We start from the raw sequence: 15,606 nt of genomic DNA, 5'->3' as shown, positions 1-15,606 counted from the left end.
AGAAATAAGTAAGTGAGGAGCAACAAAATGCTTTCTTATTATAAGTACACTTAATTTTTTACATTTATCCATCTATTTACATCTACACTATATAGTTATCAAGGTTTGAGAAGAGGGGTTCATCTACACTATATAGTTATCAAGGTTTGTGAAGAAGGGTTTAAAAAGGAATAGGCTTAATTTCTAAGTCTTTTTTCCGAAGAAAAAAGCATAAACTTTTTATTAAGCATATAAAAAGTTTACAAACTGTTGCTATCTTTTGCAGGCCTGTTGGCACCCATGTGTGCTGTTTTGTACATTCTGAAGAGTAAAAAAACCAAAGCATAAAACTCAGTCCATTTACGACTGACTGTTCTGTCCTGTAACTTGCTAAAAGAAACAAGTATGGTCTTCCTCCCTACAGGAGGCTTTTAAAACATAAAACAGAGAGCATACATCCCCCGGGGTCTCCTTCGAAAAGGAAAACAACCCCATACAAAAAATATATATAAAGAGTCTTTGAGTAAAAACTGAAAGCTGTACATAAAGGTTTTTTATGATGTTTGTAGTGCTGCATATATAGACAAAAACATGGAAAAGACATAGTAATAACAGAGTGCAAAAAATTCCCTCTAGCCTGCGGGACTGCTGACAAAAAATGATATTGTCTCGATCATAGTGGAGGATTAAAAGGAGCCTGTTGTGAAAAGAAAGTCTGCCCCTGTCTGGATTCTGCTATTGACCATACGCCCAGATCTTGCTGTAGACCAGCCTTAGAAAGCTGGTCTGCTTCCTCGTTCTTCTCCCTGTAGATGTGGCAAAGAGATAAACTGTTAAAAGAAGACTTTAAAAACAAGATTTCTTCTACAAGAGTCTTCAGGATCTGGTTTTTACAGGATGCATTTCCATTCACCCATTTTATGACATTCATAGAGTCTCCGAAGATTTGAATTGTGAAGATATTTCTTTGAAGTAACCAGCAGAGGAGAAAGCGCAACGCAGATAGCTCAGCATAGTTGTTTGTACCAGGACCTAGCCCTACAGAAGCCTTTAGAGTATGATCATGGTTCAAATGAATGCATATGCCGGCCCCGGCCTTGTTGTTCTGAGATGCTCCATCAAAGAAAGCCCAAGGAATGCCCTCCATAATAGAGACAGGTTTTTGTTTCTTTTGAGTATCTTTGGGAACAGGGGTCGGGATGGCAGAGTAGATGGCAGCACAGTTTATTGCAGTGGTGGCTGTAGGAGTGTCCTTGTCTTGAAACACTTAATTTCTAAGTTATATTCATCTTCCACTCATTTGTTATATAATGTACCAATCAAAATGAGAATGCCAAATTTATAGAACATTAGAAGTATTGACAATATAATTTAATATGAAATTACTTAGATGAATATTATTTAAACAAATATTCCAAATGAGAATGCAAGACTCATTAATGATTTTCCTTTAAAATAAATTATGGAATGTGTGTGTGGTGAGTAGAGGAATAAAAATTAGAAGATATGATTAGAAACAAAGTTGTTGTTAATATTAACCTTGTAGTTAGAAAATAATTATGTTCTACTTCACAAACATATTTCATTGTCGAGAAGAGTAATGTGTCATCAATTGTGGCAGATTTGTACTCATGAACCAATGAAATATTTGGAGTTGAGGGATGCAGTTTGTTGATTAAACACTAAGATTTTTTTGTTTTTTTTTTTAATACGATGACGGTAAGTTTGTATTGACAATTAAGTGCAAGGTTATATGGTTGAAGCCCATTTAAATTAGATTTTGAAATTGACATCAATAATGAAAATATCAATAGTAGCATTGTTGCATCTGTGTAGGAGATCTACACTGGGAGTAATATTTGGTCTTATGTATGAAATTGAGGTTAAATGCTACTAGAAAGCACATAATTTTATTAGAGGTAGCCTTAACATTGATCACAAGGGATATTGGCTTTATTGTGGATACTATTTACGATAAAACTATCTAGTGGTCCTTGAAAAAGACCTAAATTTGTTTTTGATTGGATAAGATATCATCTTACTTGGATGTAAGAAAATAGGTTAATAACTCAATACCTAAAATTTTACCCTCTTAAAAACCACTAGAAAATTATTTTAATTAATGTAATTGATAACGTTAATAAATTATATTTATAAATAAAAACTAATAATAATTATCATTATTAATTAATTATCCATAAATTATAAAAAATAAATTAAATTAATAAGATATCAACTAAAAACAATCACCCAAAAAAAACTTTAATAATAATAATGTTAACTACCCATTAATTAACACTACAAAAATGGAATAAGAAACCTTAAAAAATCCACTGGTTGAATGTATAACTAAGAACATAAGTATTTGTGAAAGAAACAAGGCCATATTCAACTTGAGAATGACATCCAACTGAAACAACTTTAAGCTATCAATAAATCAATTATGGCCTTATCATATATATAAAGCATGAGAAAAAGGAAGAGCAATATAAGTTATAAATATAGAACATTGAGTTCAAATGATCAGCTCCTTAACTTTAATAACATACGGCGCGAACTGATTCTAGTACTATCAAAAAGGAAATCCTCGACCTATATCTATTGAATTGGATTGGTGAATTCAAAGCGAGTGGGGTTAATTATTTACATATTCTATGTGGATTATATATTCCTAGATTCAAAATATGATTACAATTATAATCTAAACTAAAACTTTAGAAATAATGTGTCATAAGGGAATAATAGTCTTATATAAGAGGTTTATGTTATTGGAATTAGCTATTTTAAAATAATTAGCTTGAGTTGGTTATTTAGATCAATAAAATTAGTTAAGATAATTTTTTATATTTTTTATATGAGGTTTATGTTAATGGAATGAGCTATTTTAGAATAATTATTTTGAGTTGGTAATTTAGACTAATAAAATTAGTTAAGATAATTTTTTATATTTTACATTATTAGGTATGGTTTATTATAAATTTTGAAGGTTAGTTTAGTTGTTTGAGTCCATATTGTTAAATAATTTTTGATGTTGAAAAGTCACGTGTTCAATTTTTTCAATACATTTGGGTTAGGTTTTATAGTTGAGATAAACTCTATAGTTGAGATGATAGGAAGTAATTCTTTTAGGTAAATCAATATTTTTTTAGGTAAATAGATGAGCTTATATGAAGTGATTTTTTTAGGTAAATCCACCTAGTGGACATAGTAGTGATTGATAGAAAAAAAATGAAAAAAAATGTGATTCTTTTAAGTAAATCTACCCCATACAAATATTCGGTGGACATAGTAGTCACTGATAGGAAAAATGATATAAATTATAATGTATATTTAAAAATTATAAAGTTTATATAAAATACGTATTATAAATATAATGGAAAAATTAAAAGCAAACTAAAAAGATGAATAATTGCAACCCAATAAAGCTTAGAAGAATAATGTAAGCGGAATTGACGTTTAACTTATCATGATCTAGTCATGATTTCACATATCCAAAATGAAAGAATATGTTAGGGTAAATTTCTAATTTTCAAAAAATATATATATTTAATCTTTGAGGTTGCATTTGAATTAAGGTGTATTGATTTTGGAATGATTTAACAAAAAATGATTTAAATCAACTAATTGCATTGATTCCAAGAATGATATAATACATAGACATCAAATAGTTGCAATGATTAACAATGATAACATACATCAATAGGGTGCAAAAATAAATCAATTAAGTAATGGGATCCCTGGGGAAGAGGATCAAGATGGCCCTACTATCTCCCTTCAACCCTTTGAGCAAAATGTGGTAAAAGGAAAAGCCATGCCATGGACCTACCCCATCGTCTCCACCCCGTAGGAACTACGAGAACACCCCAAGGGTGCCAAAGACATCCAGGGGTCATAGACCTACCGTTACATTAATTAACAATGATAACATATATCATTAAGATGCTTTGCTTTAAAAAATGATTTAAGTAATCCAGTAGTTGAATTTAAACATTAATATGACTAAAATCAATATGATGCATTGATTTTAGTGATACCAAGAAGATTGATTTGGTGCATTGATTTGAATAACAAGATAGTGCAAATTATCAAATGAAATAAGTTTACCAATAACACTAACACCAACCAATTTCAAAATACATACTATGATATTGCAAAAGACATTTTTACTCATAAGATGAAGTCTAACTTTGTTTCTCATATGATTCATATGAAAAGATTATAGAACCAATAAATGTAAGTAAAAGAAAAACTAAAAAAGTTAGACTAAAATTAGCTATTACTTTATCTATATATTTTTTTATTTACATTAATCATCTTTTGTAATTTTTTTTTGGGATAATACTCTTCAATTATAAATGATACTTTAATTTAAGTTATATAATAATAATAATAATTATTTAAAATTCACCTTAATTCAATATTTATCCAATGTTTCTCCAGAGAATTAATTCTTTTAAATACAATAATAATAATTTAAAATTCATTCATCTTAACTCAAGTTCCATAAAAATATTTATCAAAAGAATAAATCTTTTAAAACCAAATGTTTTTTCAAATTTTAAACTCTAAAAAAGACTTATACCTCCAAAACCCATATTTATAAATCCAGAATTTTATGTTTATTAAAATAAAACCAGAAATGAAAAATACAAAGACTAACATTTATGAGCCCACACTTACAAATCTAGAATTTTATGTCTATTAAAATAAAACCAGAAATGAGGAATACAAAGACTAACATTTATGAGCACATGAGGGCAAATAAATGACATGACTAGGGGATTTGTTTGTTTGTTTTTTTTTTTTTTCCAAATTAGATTAAACTTAGTTTGGTTTCAATGTTGGAGGGAAGAATAATCGGTTTCAGATTATAGATAGAAGAATGATCTATTAAATTCATTAATAGATGCTATCATCAGAATTGAGGCTAAACTAGATGAAACTGGGATGTCCTTGGAAACAGTTTCATTTTCTAATAGTGGTTCTCATTCTCAATCCCTCCCATGGAATTTGAACCTGTGTCAAACTAAAACCCACACAAATCAATTAATCTACATTTCATGAGTACATTAACTCCAGCATCTAGGATAAAAAGTGATGCATTTAGGGTAGAAAGCAGTGATGCATTTCGGATAGAAAGTGATGCAACTGCAAGAAGCAAAGTGCAGTTTGGCCCTCCTGGAAATGGAAGGGGATGGAATTATAGCAAAAGGAGAATAACGGGAGTCGCAGTCGCCAGCCCCATCAACTTTTTGCTTGGGATCAACCTGCACTCTCATTTTCCCTCGATTGCCGACCACCAAAACTTGGCAAAAATCTGGAGCATTCATCTTCACATATTCTGCTTTGCCTTTGCCCTGGACTGCTGCCATTTTCAGTTTTCTGTCTCACCAACAAAGGAAAATAAAAAAATTAATGCTGCAAATAGACTAACCCAATTCAAAACTAAATAAAACTAGTAAGTTTCAGGTGTAAATGTCTTTACCATGAACCTTTCAGAAAAATCCACCATTACCTCAATGTCTTGGAATGAGTACCAAAATTCATCCCCAATATAAGTTTTGTTATGTGAAGGAATGAAATCAAGTCCACTATTGACTTATGACCCTCATCACTTTCAATCACAATGGTATCTGCTTTGACCTGTACTATAACTAACTAATCAATATATCCATTGGTTTCATAGCTTTTATTAATATTTCTCTTTACATATTTATCTCAATGTATCCAATAGAGTGGTGTATTTAATTGATTGAATACGTAAGTAAATATTTATCTCAATGAATCCAATACAGTGGTGTATTTAATTGATTGAATACATATGTACCTGGGCATCTGAGCACATCTGCAAGTATTTTTGCATAAAGTTTCTTCTCTTATCATCTTTTTCTTTTACGTAAGCGTTTACAACCTCTTCTCTCAGTTTATTTCTCGGCGTCCTTCCAACTGTTAAAAAAAAAAATTAGATTCACATCATATTGTTTTTTCAGTGTTTGTGTGATCTACATTGATATTATTCATTCATTTTTCTATGGGTGAGAAAATTTATCATAATTTTCATATCTATTTACTATTCGATAATGCAGGCTGACTCATCACCTTTATTGAAGGAAAACCATGCCACCTGAAATAACCAGCAACCAACGGGTAGTCCGTAAGGGGGCAGGCTTTCACTCCTCCCAGATGCCTATGGGTTTTGGGCCATTAACTAATTTCTTTAAGTCCAAAAAAAACCAGCTCTTAGCCAAGCAAAAACAGTTTTAGGGCTTACTTTAGGTCTATAAGTTGTTCATTCTTATATAAAAAACGAACTCTACTATTAAAAAAATGACTAATAAACTAAATATGATAATATAATAATTATAATAATCAAATATAATGAAAAATGACTATTAAACTAAATATGATAACATAATAATTATACTAATCCAATATGGTGAAAAATGACTATTAAACTCAATAGGATAACATAATAATTATAATAATTAAATATGATGAAAGCCCATTGGGCAACCATCATCATAATATAAAGTATTATGTAAGAAATGAGATTCAAAATTTAAATAACCATTAATTTAACTCACCCAAAAAAAATCAAATACAATGAAATATAAAAATATATGAAGAATAAAAATTACATATTCTAACACAACCTACTTTATAACTTGAACTTTTGTATTCAGATCAAGAACAATTATTGTAACTTTCCAGAACAATTATTATAACTTTGATTATGTTCATTCTCCTGATGTGATGAAGACTGGGATACAGAATTTTCAAGAATAATCATTGTAACCTGATGTGATGAAGAGTGGGATACAGAATTTTCAAGAATAATCATTGTAACCTGATGTGATGAAGACAGGGATACAGAATTTTCAAGGATAGTCATTGTAACTTTGATTAGGTTCATTCTCATGCTGTGAGGAAGACTGGGATACAGAATTTTCAAGAACAATTATGGTAACTTTGATTATCTTAATTCTCATGCTGTGAGGAGGATTGGGATACAGAATTTTCAAGAACAATTAGTGTAACTTTGATCATGCTCATTCTCATGCTGTGAGGAAGAATGGGATGCAGAATTTTCAAGAACAATTACTGTAACTTTGATTATGTTCATTTCCATGCTGTGAGGAAGACTGGGATACAGAATTTTCAAGAACAATTATTGTATCCTTGATCATGTTCATTCTCATGCTGTGAGGAAGACTGGGATACAGAATTTTCTAGAATAATTATAGTAACTTTGATTATGTTCATCATCATGCTGTGAGGAAGATGCTTCAGTTGAATAAGATTGATCTGAATTGAATACATACCATATTCATAAATTCCCAGAAATTTGCTGTGTATCAAAGAAATATTCTATAAATAAGAATTCAATTCTCATATTCAAAATCATATGGGATATTAGTTTGTCACTTTCAAAATAGTCATGGATTTAATCAAGTTCATCATCTTTTAACAATCTTATACATTGCTGCTCTTTGTTCTTGACCTTCTCAGTTTATCTATGGAATAATTCATCATCTAATAAACAGATTGGCCATCTTCCTATTGTGAATCACAACAGCAAACAAACATAAGTAAATGAAAGGCCACTATATCAGTTAACTTACAGGGAGTTGACAATCATAAGTAAATGAAAGGCCACTATATCAGTTAACTTACAGGGAGTTGACAATCATAAGTAAATCTATATCAGTTAACTTACAGGGTGTTGGGATTGACTTGACTTGTGAGTAAACATGAATGAGAGTAACAGAGCCCCCTGCTGTGACAACATTATCCAAAGCCCATTGCAGGACAGAAGGGTCCTTCCCCACTGCAACATACACCTCTTCATTCATATTCATATTCATATTCACATTAATCTCCTCAATTATCTCTATTTCTTCTATCTCATGCCCCACTGCCTCTTCCTTGAACTTGACTATCTCCATTTCTTCTTCCCTTGTATTCCCATCAATCAATCCTCCCCTTGTTCCCCTCTCCATATTCTGACCAGCAGAACCAAGTACTCTTTCCTCCCTAATTATGGAATCCATATTCTGACCATATGGATCCAGTACTCTTTCCTCCCTTATTATGGAATCCATATTCTGACCATATGAATCCAGTACTCTTTCCTCCCTTATTATGGAATCCATATTCTGACCAGCTGAATCCAATACTCTTTCCTCCCTAATTTCTTCCATAAATGAATGTTCCTAGCAAGCATTTGACTTCTATTATTCCCCTGTCAATTGCAATGACCATAGTAACATTGATCAGAGCATTTCGCAGCAGTGGAATGGCAAATTGTTACAACTTTAATCAATCAATCCCGACTTCAAAGGCTGTCATATAATTGGTCTGGATTTAATTTGTAAAGACCCATATGAAGTGAGTTCAAATTTTTCCCTGTAAGCATGTGGGATTTCGTTGCAGGTTCAGTCACCGAAGAAAATGGTAGGCAGAAAAAGTCCAATATATACAAATTGTTGGCATTGCCAGGAGTGGAGGGCACGTGTTGTTTGACTCGATCATAAAGCGCCGTGGATTTCTTTGTAAATCTTTTAATGCGTAGCAAAAGGAGATGTGGTTTGAAAGATGATGAAGCAAAACGCAAACGTAGGGAAGCTTTTTATGGAATATATTTATTTTTTATTTTTTATTTTCAACTTATCGTTTGGCATTGGTCATCATCTAATTTTAAATTAATTAATTTCCACGTCACGTTGAATGGGCACACCCAAGAAAAGCGCGTGGCGTTGATTCGTAGGAAGCGGGACCATAACCTTGATTTCCTCAACAAGGAACTTGTTTCTTCTAATTTTTCTTTTATTTTTGGCATCATGCCACCTTATCATCTATCTCCAACACGAGATTTCTTCTCATTTTGTTTGCGGGGAATCTAATTTTATTTTAAAATCGTTGGGGCTGAAATAGATAGTTAGGGTTTACAAAATGATTCAAGTATATTTCCAAAACTTAATATGAGTTAAGATATTTTTATTTTTATAATTTTATAATTTTTTAGCTAAAAATTATATCTGAAAATTTTGTTGATGCTTTTTAGACTATCCAATGTGGTTCATTGTGAGAACAAGATGAAGAGACACCAACATAAATAGATATTGATGTAGAGATCCTTAGTTCATATAAGAGTTTCTCCATAGAGACCTTTAGTTCATATTTTGTTGTTATATGAACTAAGGGTCTCTACATCGATATCTATAGAGACCTTTAGTTCATATTGTCCTGACCATGAACCACACTAGATGAACCACATCGTACACTGGACAAGATGAAGAGGCAGATCATGGCACCAATGTAGAGACCCTTAGTTCATATAAAAACCTCTACATATAGACCTTTAGTTCATATTTTGCTGAGTCTCTACATTGATATCTATTTAAGTTGGTGCCATGATGTGCCTCTACCTCATCATCTTGTTGTGACCATGAACCATCCACACTGGATGGTTAGATTTTAAGTTGGTGCCATGATCTGCCTCTGCCTCTTCATCTTGTTGTGACCATGAACCATCCACACTGGATGGTTCCATCGAAAGGCATACATAAATTCTCAGATATGATTTTTACCAATTTTTTTTTTTTCTTAATTCAATATGGATCACAAAAGCCTAAATACAACTTAATAAAAGGTTTTTAAATTATATATACTCTCTTGAAAAATATTAAAATTGTTTTTCCATTGTATTGCTTAGCACATTGTTATTGTAACAATACCAATCCTAAAACAAACCAAACAAAGTAAAAATTAGAAAACAAAACAAAGTAAAAACTAGAAATTGAAAAAAATCTTAGAAAGGTTTTTATCTTGTGTGCACTTGTTTAACAAGTGAATTTTAAAAATTGTTTTTCAATTATATATACTCTTGAAAATATTAAAATTGTTTTTTCATTGTATTGTTTAACACATTGCTATTGCAACAATACAAATCATAAAACAAAAACAAAACAAAATAAAAATTAGAAAACAAAACAAAGTAAAAACTAGAAATTAAAAAAACTCTTAGAAGATTTTTTATTCTATTGTGAAGTTGTTTAATTGGAACAAGTAAATTTTAAAAATTGTTTTTCTAGTACCACTTGTATTGTTTAACACATGGCTATTGCAATAATATAAATGATAAAACAAAGTAAAAACTAGAAATTGAAAAATTGTTTAGATTATAAAACAAAATAGAAACTAGAAATTTGTTTAGATTATAAAACAAAATAAAAACTAGAAATTGAAAAAATGTTTAGAAGAATCTTTTTATCATAATTTTTAGTTTAATTGAAACAAGTAAATTTTAATAATAAAATATTACATGGAAATAATTAAAAAAAGAAATTTATTTTATGTTAAAGAGCTTTACCGAGTTTTATTTATTTATTTTCAAATTATTTATTTTCAAACTTTATTAGATTTACTAAGTCTATGCACAAGGTTTTGGAATTTACATCCATTTACACCATACAAATCAAATCAAAGAGAGTCAAAGGTACTTAGGTCACAAACATCATATTTATGCTTGGGCATTTTTGCTCATGGTCTTACAACTATCTTAAATATTCAAATAGAAAATGCAATGCTTTATATTCCAATGGATGATACAAATAAATGCAATATAAATAACTGCAGTGTTTCATATTCCAATGGAATGCTTCATAAAATAATGCACTATAAAAATTTACACATTTTTTCAACTATCCTAAAAATTCAAATAGAAAATGCAATGTTTCATATTCCAATCATGATGATACAAATAAATGCAATACTTAATTTTCAATGGACAACAGAAATAAATGCAATGCTTCATATTATGATGGATGATACCAATTCTCACATTTTTTCACAAAATAGAGCCAAAATTAAGAAAATGTGAGCAAATGTGGAAGATCACTATAGTGCCAAGGATCACATGCCTTACATTCCCACTCCCTTAGTTGGAAAATTTTGAGCACTCTGCCCAAAATGATGTTTATAAATCAACCATTGTTTAGTGCCATATTTCATTTCCTTCCTTTATTCTTTCTTTTTTCTCGAACTGTGTCCCATGTATTATATTTCACTCTTTATTCATTGTCTTTTTTCCTCCTCTTTGTATTCCTCATTTCTAAAATCTTCCATTATAGGTAATCTCTTATACCTATGCTTTTCCTTGTCATCTTCTTTAACTAGATTGTTGTAGAAATTCTCACTGTAGATCACCTGATAATGCAATATACTAAAGCAAAATACTAGATATACTTCTACAACAAACTTGCGGAAGCTTATTCAATTTTGAGCAAGATCAAATAGAACACAAATAACAGAGAATGAGAAATCAATCACACATGAACACAAAAGAATACTCTGGGGAAAGCCTCAGCTAAAAACCCCGCTATCTGTATTATCATACAAGTGGAAATATCTTCAGATTACACAAATATTTAGCTCACAAGCTATCCAACTCTCAGTACGATCCGTAAATGTTGCTCATAAACTGAATAAACACAACATATGCCTTCTGTCAGTCCTCCAAGCCTCCTATTTCCTTGCGCAGTTTCTCCTGGGTCCTCTGGTTGCCACCTGTGTGAATTCTCCTCTCACACACAACATTTTCCTTAGACTAAACCGCACAATCCTCAAGGAATGAATTCCTTCTGCATGCAAGAGATATCCTCAATGGAATATTCCTGCAACTGATAGTACACTGTCCCATCCTTTGATCTCAACTGGGTCTCTAGCTAAACTGACATGCATGAGTTACTTATGAGAGAATATTTAGTTATCTAAAGTACACTAGTTACATGCATGCATGCATTAACTAACTGAACTCACAATCAGTTCCACAAACTGTTGGAACTAATCTAACTAGACTTAACTCAGTTAACTAATTACAACTCAAAGTACAACTCATCCTGATCTCCTTAATTAATGGATAACTTCCTCAATCAAAGGGATAACTGTTGCATGTCTTCACATAGACTTCATGTTTGATTTTCTCCTACTAATTAACTCAAGATGAATTAATTAATTATTTTTCAAACAACCGCTAATATGAAATTCGAATTTTAATTATCAATTTTAGTTCAGGGACTAACTAAAATTGGAATGTATCCCAAAATTCTATTTATAGCAATGCAATTTTTAGCACTTCTATATTTAGCATTTCTTTTTGCTATCTTCAACACTCCCTCTCAACAAGAAAGGGATTATTTGTCACCTCGATCCTGTCTCTGTGGAACTCGAATTTGCATTTGACAATGCCTTAGTCAAAATGTCTGCATCCTGCTCCTCGGTTGAAACACATTGCAACAACATGATCCTCTTCACCACATAGTCTTGAAGATGATGATATCGAATATCGATGTGCTTGGACCTGTCATGAAATACTGGATTCTCAGAGATTTTGATACAGCTTTGATTATCGCAATAGATCACAATTGGATCCATCCTTTGATCAAACAATACAACTAGAATTTTCCGCATCCAAATGGCCTCACATGTTGCCTAACTAGCAACCATGTATTCAACCTCTGCTGAGCTAAGTGCAACTGACCTCTGTTTCCTGTTGTGCCAAGAAACTGCAGCTGAACCTAGGTTGAAAATTCCTCCTGAAGTGCTCTTCCAATATGATGGACTCCCTGCCCAATCTGCATTCGTGAAGCTCTGAAGCTTCACTCCCTCTGTCCATCTGTACCATAATCCATACTGAGATGTGCCTCTGAGGTATCTCAGCAAATGCTTCGCTGCCTTCCAAAACAACTTGGTTGGCTAAACCATAACTTGACTCAGCTGGTTCACCGCAAAGCAAAAATCTGGTCTTGTGTTCACTAAATACATCAATGAACCCATAAGCTGTCGATAAATAGTAGCAGCTACTACCTCACCTAAAGTAGCATCCTCCTTCCTCCAATTACCTGCTAGAGGAGTCTACATGGGCTTGCACTTCTCCATGTGGAATCTCTTGAGTATCTCATTGGCATACTTTCTTTGAGACACGAACACTTCCCCATCCTTCTGCCACACTTCCATGCCTAGAAAGTAGTGCATGAGACCCATGTCTTTCGTTTCGAACTCTCTTGCAAGGTTCTCCTTGCAAGACTTGATCAACTGATCATCACCTGTCAATATTAGATCATCAACATAAATAACAGTGATCAATAGCTTACCTTCTACCATGGTGTGGTATAGGTTCGCATCCGCTTCACTCTTTGTGAAGCCCAACTCGGTGAAATAGTTATCGATCCTGGTGTACCAAGCATGAGGTGCTTCCTTCAACCCGTATAAAGCTATCTTGAGTTGGCACACATGCAACTCAAGATCGAAGGTCTCAATCCTTCCGGCTGCTCTATGTACACCTCTTCCTCAATCTTGCCATTAAGGAACACAATCTTCACATCCATCTGATGGATCTCTCAACCCATCTGTGCTGATAGTGCCAACATTGATTTGATAGATGAGTAGCTTGCTACAAGAGAAAAATTCTCATCACAGTCGATCCCCTTGACCTGTGAGAAACCACGGGAAACAAACCTTGCCTTATGTTTCTCAACACTACCATCAGCTACTTGCTTTACCTTGTAAAGCCAGCGGGAACTCATCACTGACTTGTCCTCCGGTCTTGGAACAACATCCCAAACACTGTTCTGAACTATGGAGTCATACTCTTCCATTATAGCATCAACCCAGACTGGCCGTTGCACTGCTTCCTCGAAGGAAGATGGTTCGGTCTCTACACACTCCCCAACTAGGGCCATGTAACCAGTGTACCGCTTAGGTGACCACCTCTATCTGCGCTGAGAAAATGGTTGTCCCACATTATCTCTCACATCCATCAACAATCTGTTAGCTTCCCTTGAGCATTTCCTCCCATCTCTGGAAGACTCTGCATGAGTGGATGTCTCCACTCTTGGATCCTCTACATGCGGCTGCTCCACATCAGTTTGAGGCTTCTCCTCCTTAGGAACCAAAAGTTCCTCCTCTGCATGCAACTTGAGCTCCCTCTCAAGGGAAACTCGCATGGCCTTCTGCTTGTCGAACTTCAGATCTTTTCTTACCACTGTCCTATGACTAGTAGGCAAGAACACCCGATAGTTGTGGGGTGTATCAGTGTACCCCACAAGTATCCCCAACTCAGCTGTTGGATCTAGCTTCTTCTGGGCATCTTTGGTCACATGGAAAAATACCGATGAGCTAAAGATCCTGAAGTGACTCACATCTGGTCTCTTCTCGAAGAAAGCCTCCTCTGGTGTCTTCATCCCTAGTATACGATGCAGGCTTCTATTCTGCAAGTATACTGCTATATTGCATGCCTCAACTGTTATAGACATTTTTGTGCCTTACAGCTCTAAGCATGCAATGTCCATAAACCAAGGGCTCCTAAGTCCCTAAAAGTGTTGTTCTAACTCCTAAAGGAACAAGGTCAACAAATTACAGCTTCTCCCAGAAGTTCTCCACCAGAAACTGCTCAGAACTAGTCAAATCAGGATCATTTCAGCTGCTCCACTAGCTAGGTGCGTTGCAACGCACCTAAATGCACTAACAGGGTGCGTTGAGCGGGAAATGTAAGTGGCAAAGTCATTCCATGAGGTGGAGAGACAATGGAAGCTTCCAGAATCTTCTCCAATGACACTTGCCTCACTGAATTCGACCAAGGATGAGTAAGAAGCTCTCAGTCTCCAAGTGGAAGCAAGAACTGACAGAGAGAAGCCACTAATAAATTCATGAGCTAATTCATCCTCCTTGCATACATCTATATATGGATCCCTCATCCCAGAGATCCAGAGGCTGGAATTTTGCACATTGTAAGGAATTGCTGTTGGTTTTGAGATACATATCAGAGAATTGGGTGATCTATGCTTTGTTGGGGTTGAAGAAGGGACTTCTTTGCTGGGAGGTTGATGCTGGGTCAGGGATCATCGGTTGTAACTCCTCCTGGATCTTCTTGTATATCAATAAAACTATTTGAGTTTCTTCTCCATGCTTGTGTTTCATTGATGTTTGTTACATTTGTATGGTTAACTTAAATCTGATCCTAAGTTATTTATGAATATAAGCCCATGTCTTTGTATAGTTTCTTCCTTCTGTGATCTTGCAGGTACTTGGTGAAGCTGGGCAAGCAAGGGAGCAGGTAGCTGGAAGCTGTCAAAGAGGAGAGAGATTGGATCAAAGGACTAGCGCAAGACACAGGTTGGTTCATCCTATTCCTCTTCGTTTATAGTTCATAAAGAAGAATACAAAAGTAGTTTTCTCTGTTTGTTTCTAAGGTTGCTGTCACACCTTAGTGGGATAGAGCAGATCTAGATAGACACTTTTCCCGATAACAAAATGGCGACTCCGTTGGGGACAGTGTCTAGTTAGTTTGTTTGTGTTTCTCTTGTTGTTTGTTTCATAAACTTAGAAGTAGCCATCGAACTGCATTTGCCATTAACAAATGCAAAGTAGACGTCTGCTGCTTCAATCCACTCACTGGATCTGTTTATGATTTGAACAGCTGATTCATAAACTAACTAATCACCCTTGTGATAGCTCTTAGAACCCCTCTTAGATCTACCTCTGATTGTGTATTACTGATTGCTTTTACTCGGCCAAAAACCATAGATTAAACTGCAAACCGTGACCCAGAACCTGGATAGAACTCTC

General features: G+C 33.7%; 1 protein-coding gene across 2 annotated transcripts; it reads right to left on the bottom strand.

Moving 5' to 3' along the window:
• Nucleotides 1–4,813: 4,813 nt before the first annotated feature.
• LOC149205466 (uncharacterized) lies at nt 4,814–8,400 on the bottom strand. 2 transcript variants are annotated; one of them, XM_089393474.1, is made up of 4 exons: nt 7,697–8,400; nt 5,807–5,925; nt 5,495–5,622; nt 4,814–5,361 (listed from the first exon to the last, which is right to left on the bottom strand). In XM_089393474.1, the coding sequence occupies exons 1-4, from the start codon at nt 8,178–8,180 to the stop codon at nt 5,049–5,051; spliced, it is 1,044 nt and encodes a 347-aa protein (XP_089249600.1). In that variant the 5' UTR covers nt 8,181–8,400; the 3' UTR covers nt 4,814–5,048. The 2 variants fall into 2 exon arrangements, with proteins under 2 accessions (XP_089249600.1, XP_089249601.1); XM_089393475.1 differs by lacking the exon at nt 5,495–5,622 and having other exon boundaries at nt 5,120–5,361.
• Nucleotides 8,401–15,606: the final 7,206 nt, after the last annotated feature.

Source organism: Pinus tabuliformis, chromosome 1_2 (genome assembly GCF_031772625.1).
Source record: "Pinus tabuliformis cultivar Carrire ecotype Pingquan chromosome 1_2, CPIR1, whole genome shotgun sequence".
In the NCBI taxonomy this organism is placed as follows: Eukaryota; Viridiplantae; Streptophyta; class Pinopsida; order Pinales; family Pinaceae; genus Pinus; species Pinus tabuliformis.
This window is presented reverse-complemented; position numbering and strand designations above follow the sequence as displayed.

Coding starts and splice junctions, on each gene's coding strand:
- LOC149205466 (XM_089393474.1), bottom strand. CDS start 8,180: ATGGAAGAAATTAGGGAGGAAAGAGTATTGGATTCAGCTGGTCAGAAT. Junction 5,926..7,696: donor CAAGTCAATCCCAACACCCT/GTAAGTTAACTG, acceptor TTTTTTTAACAG/TTGGAAGGACGCCGAGAAAT. Junction 5,623..5,806: donor AGATGTGCTCAGATGCCCAG/GTACATATGTAT, acceptor GTTATAGTACAG/GTCAAAGCAGATACCATTGT.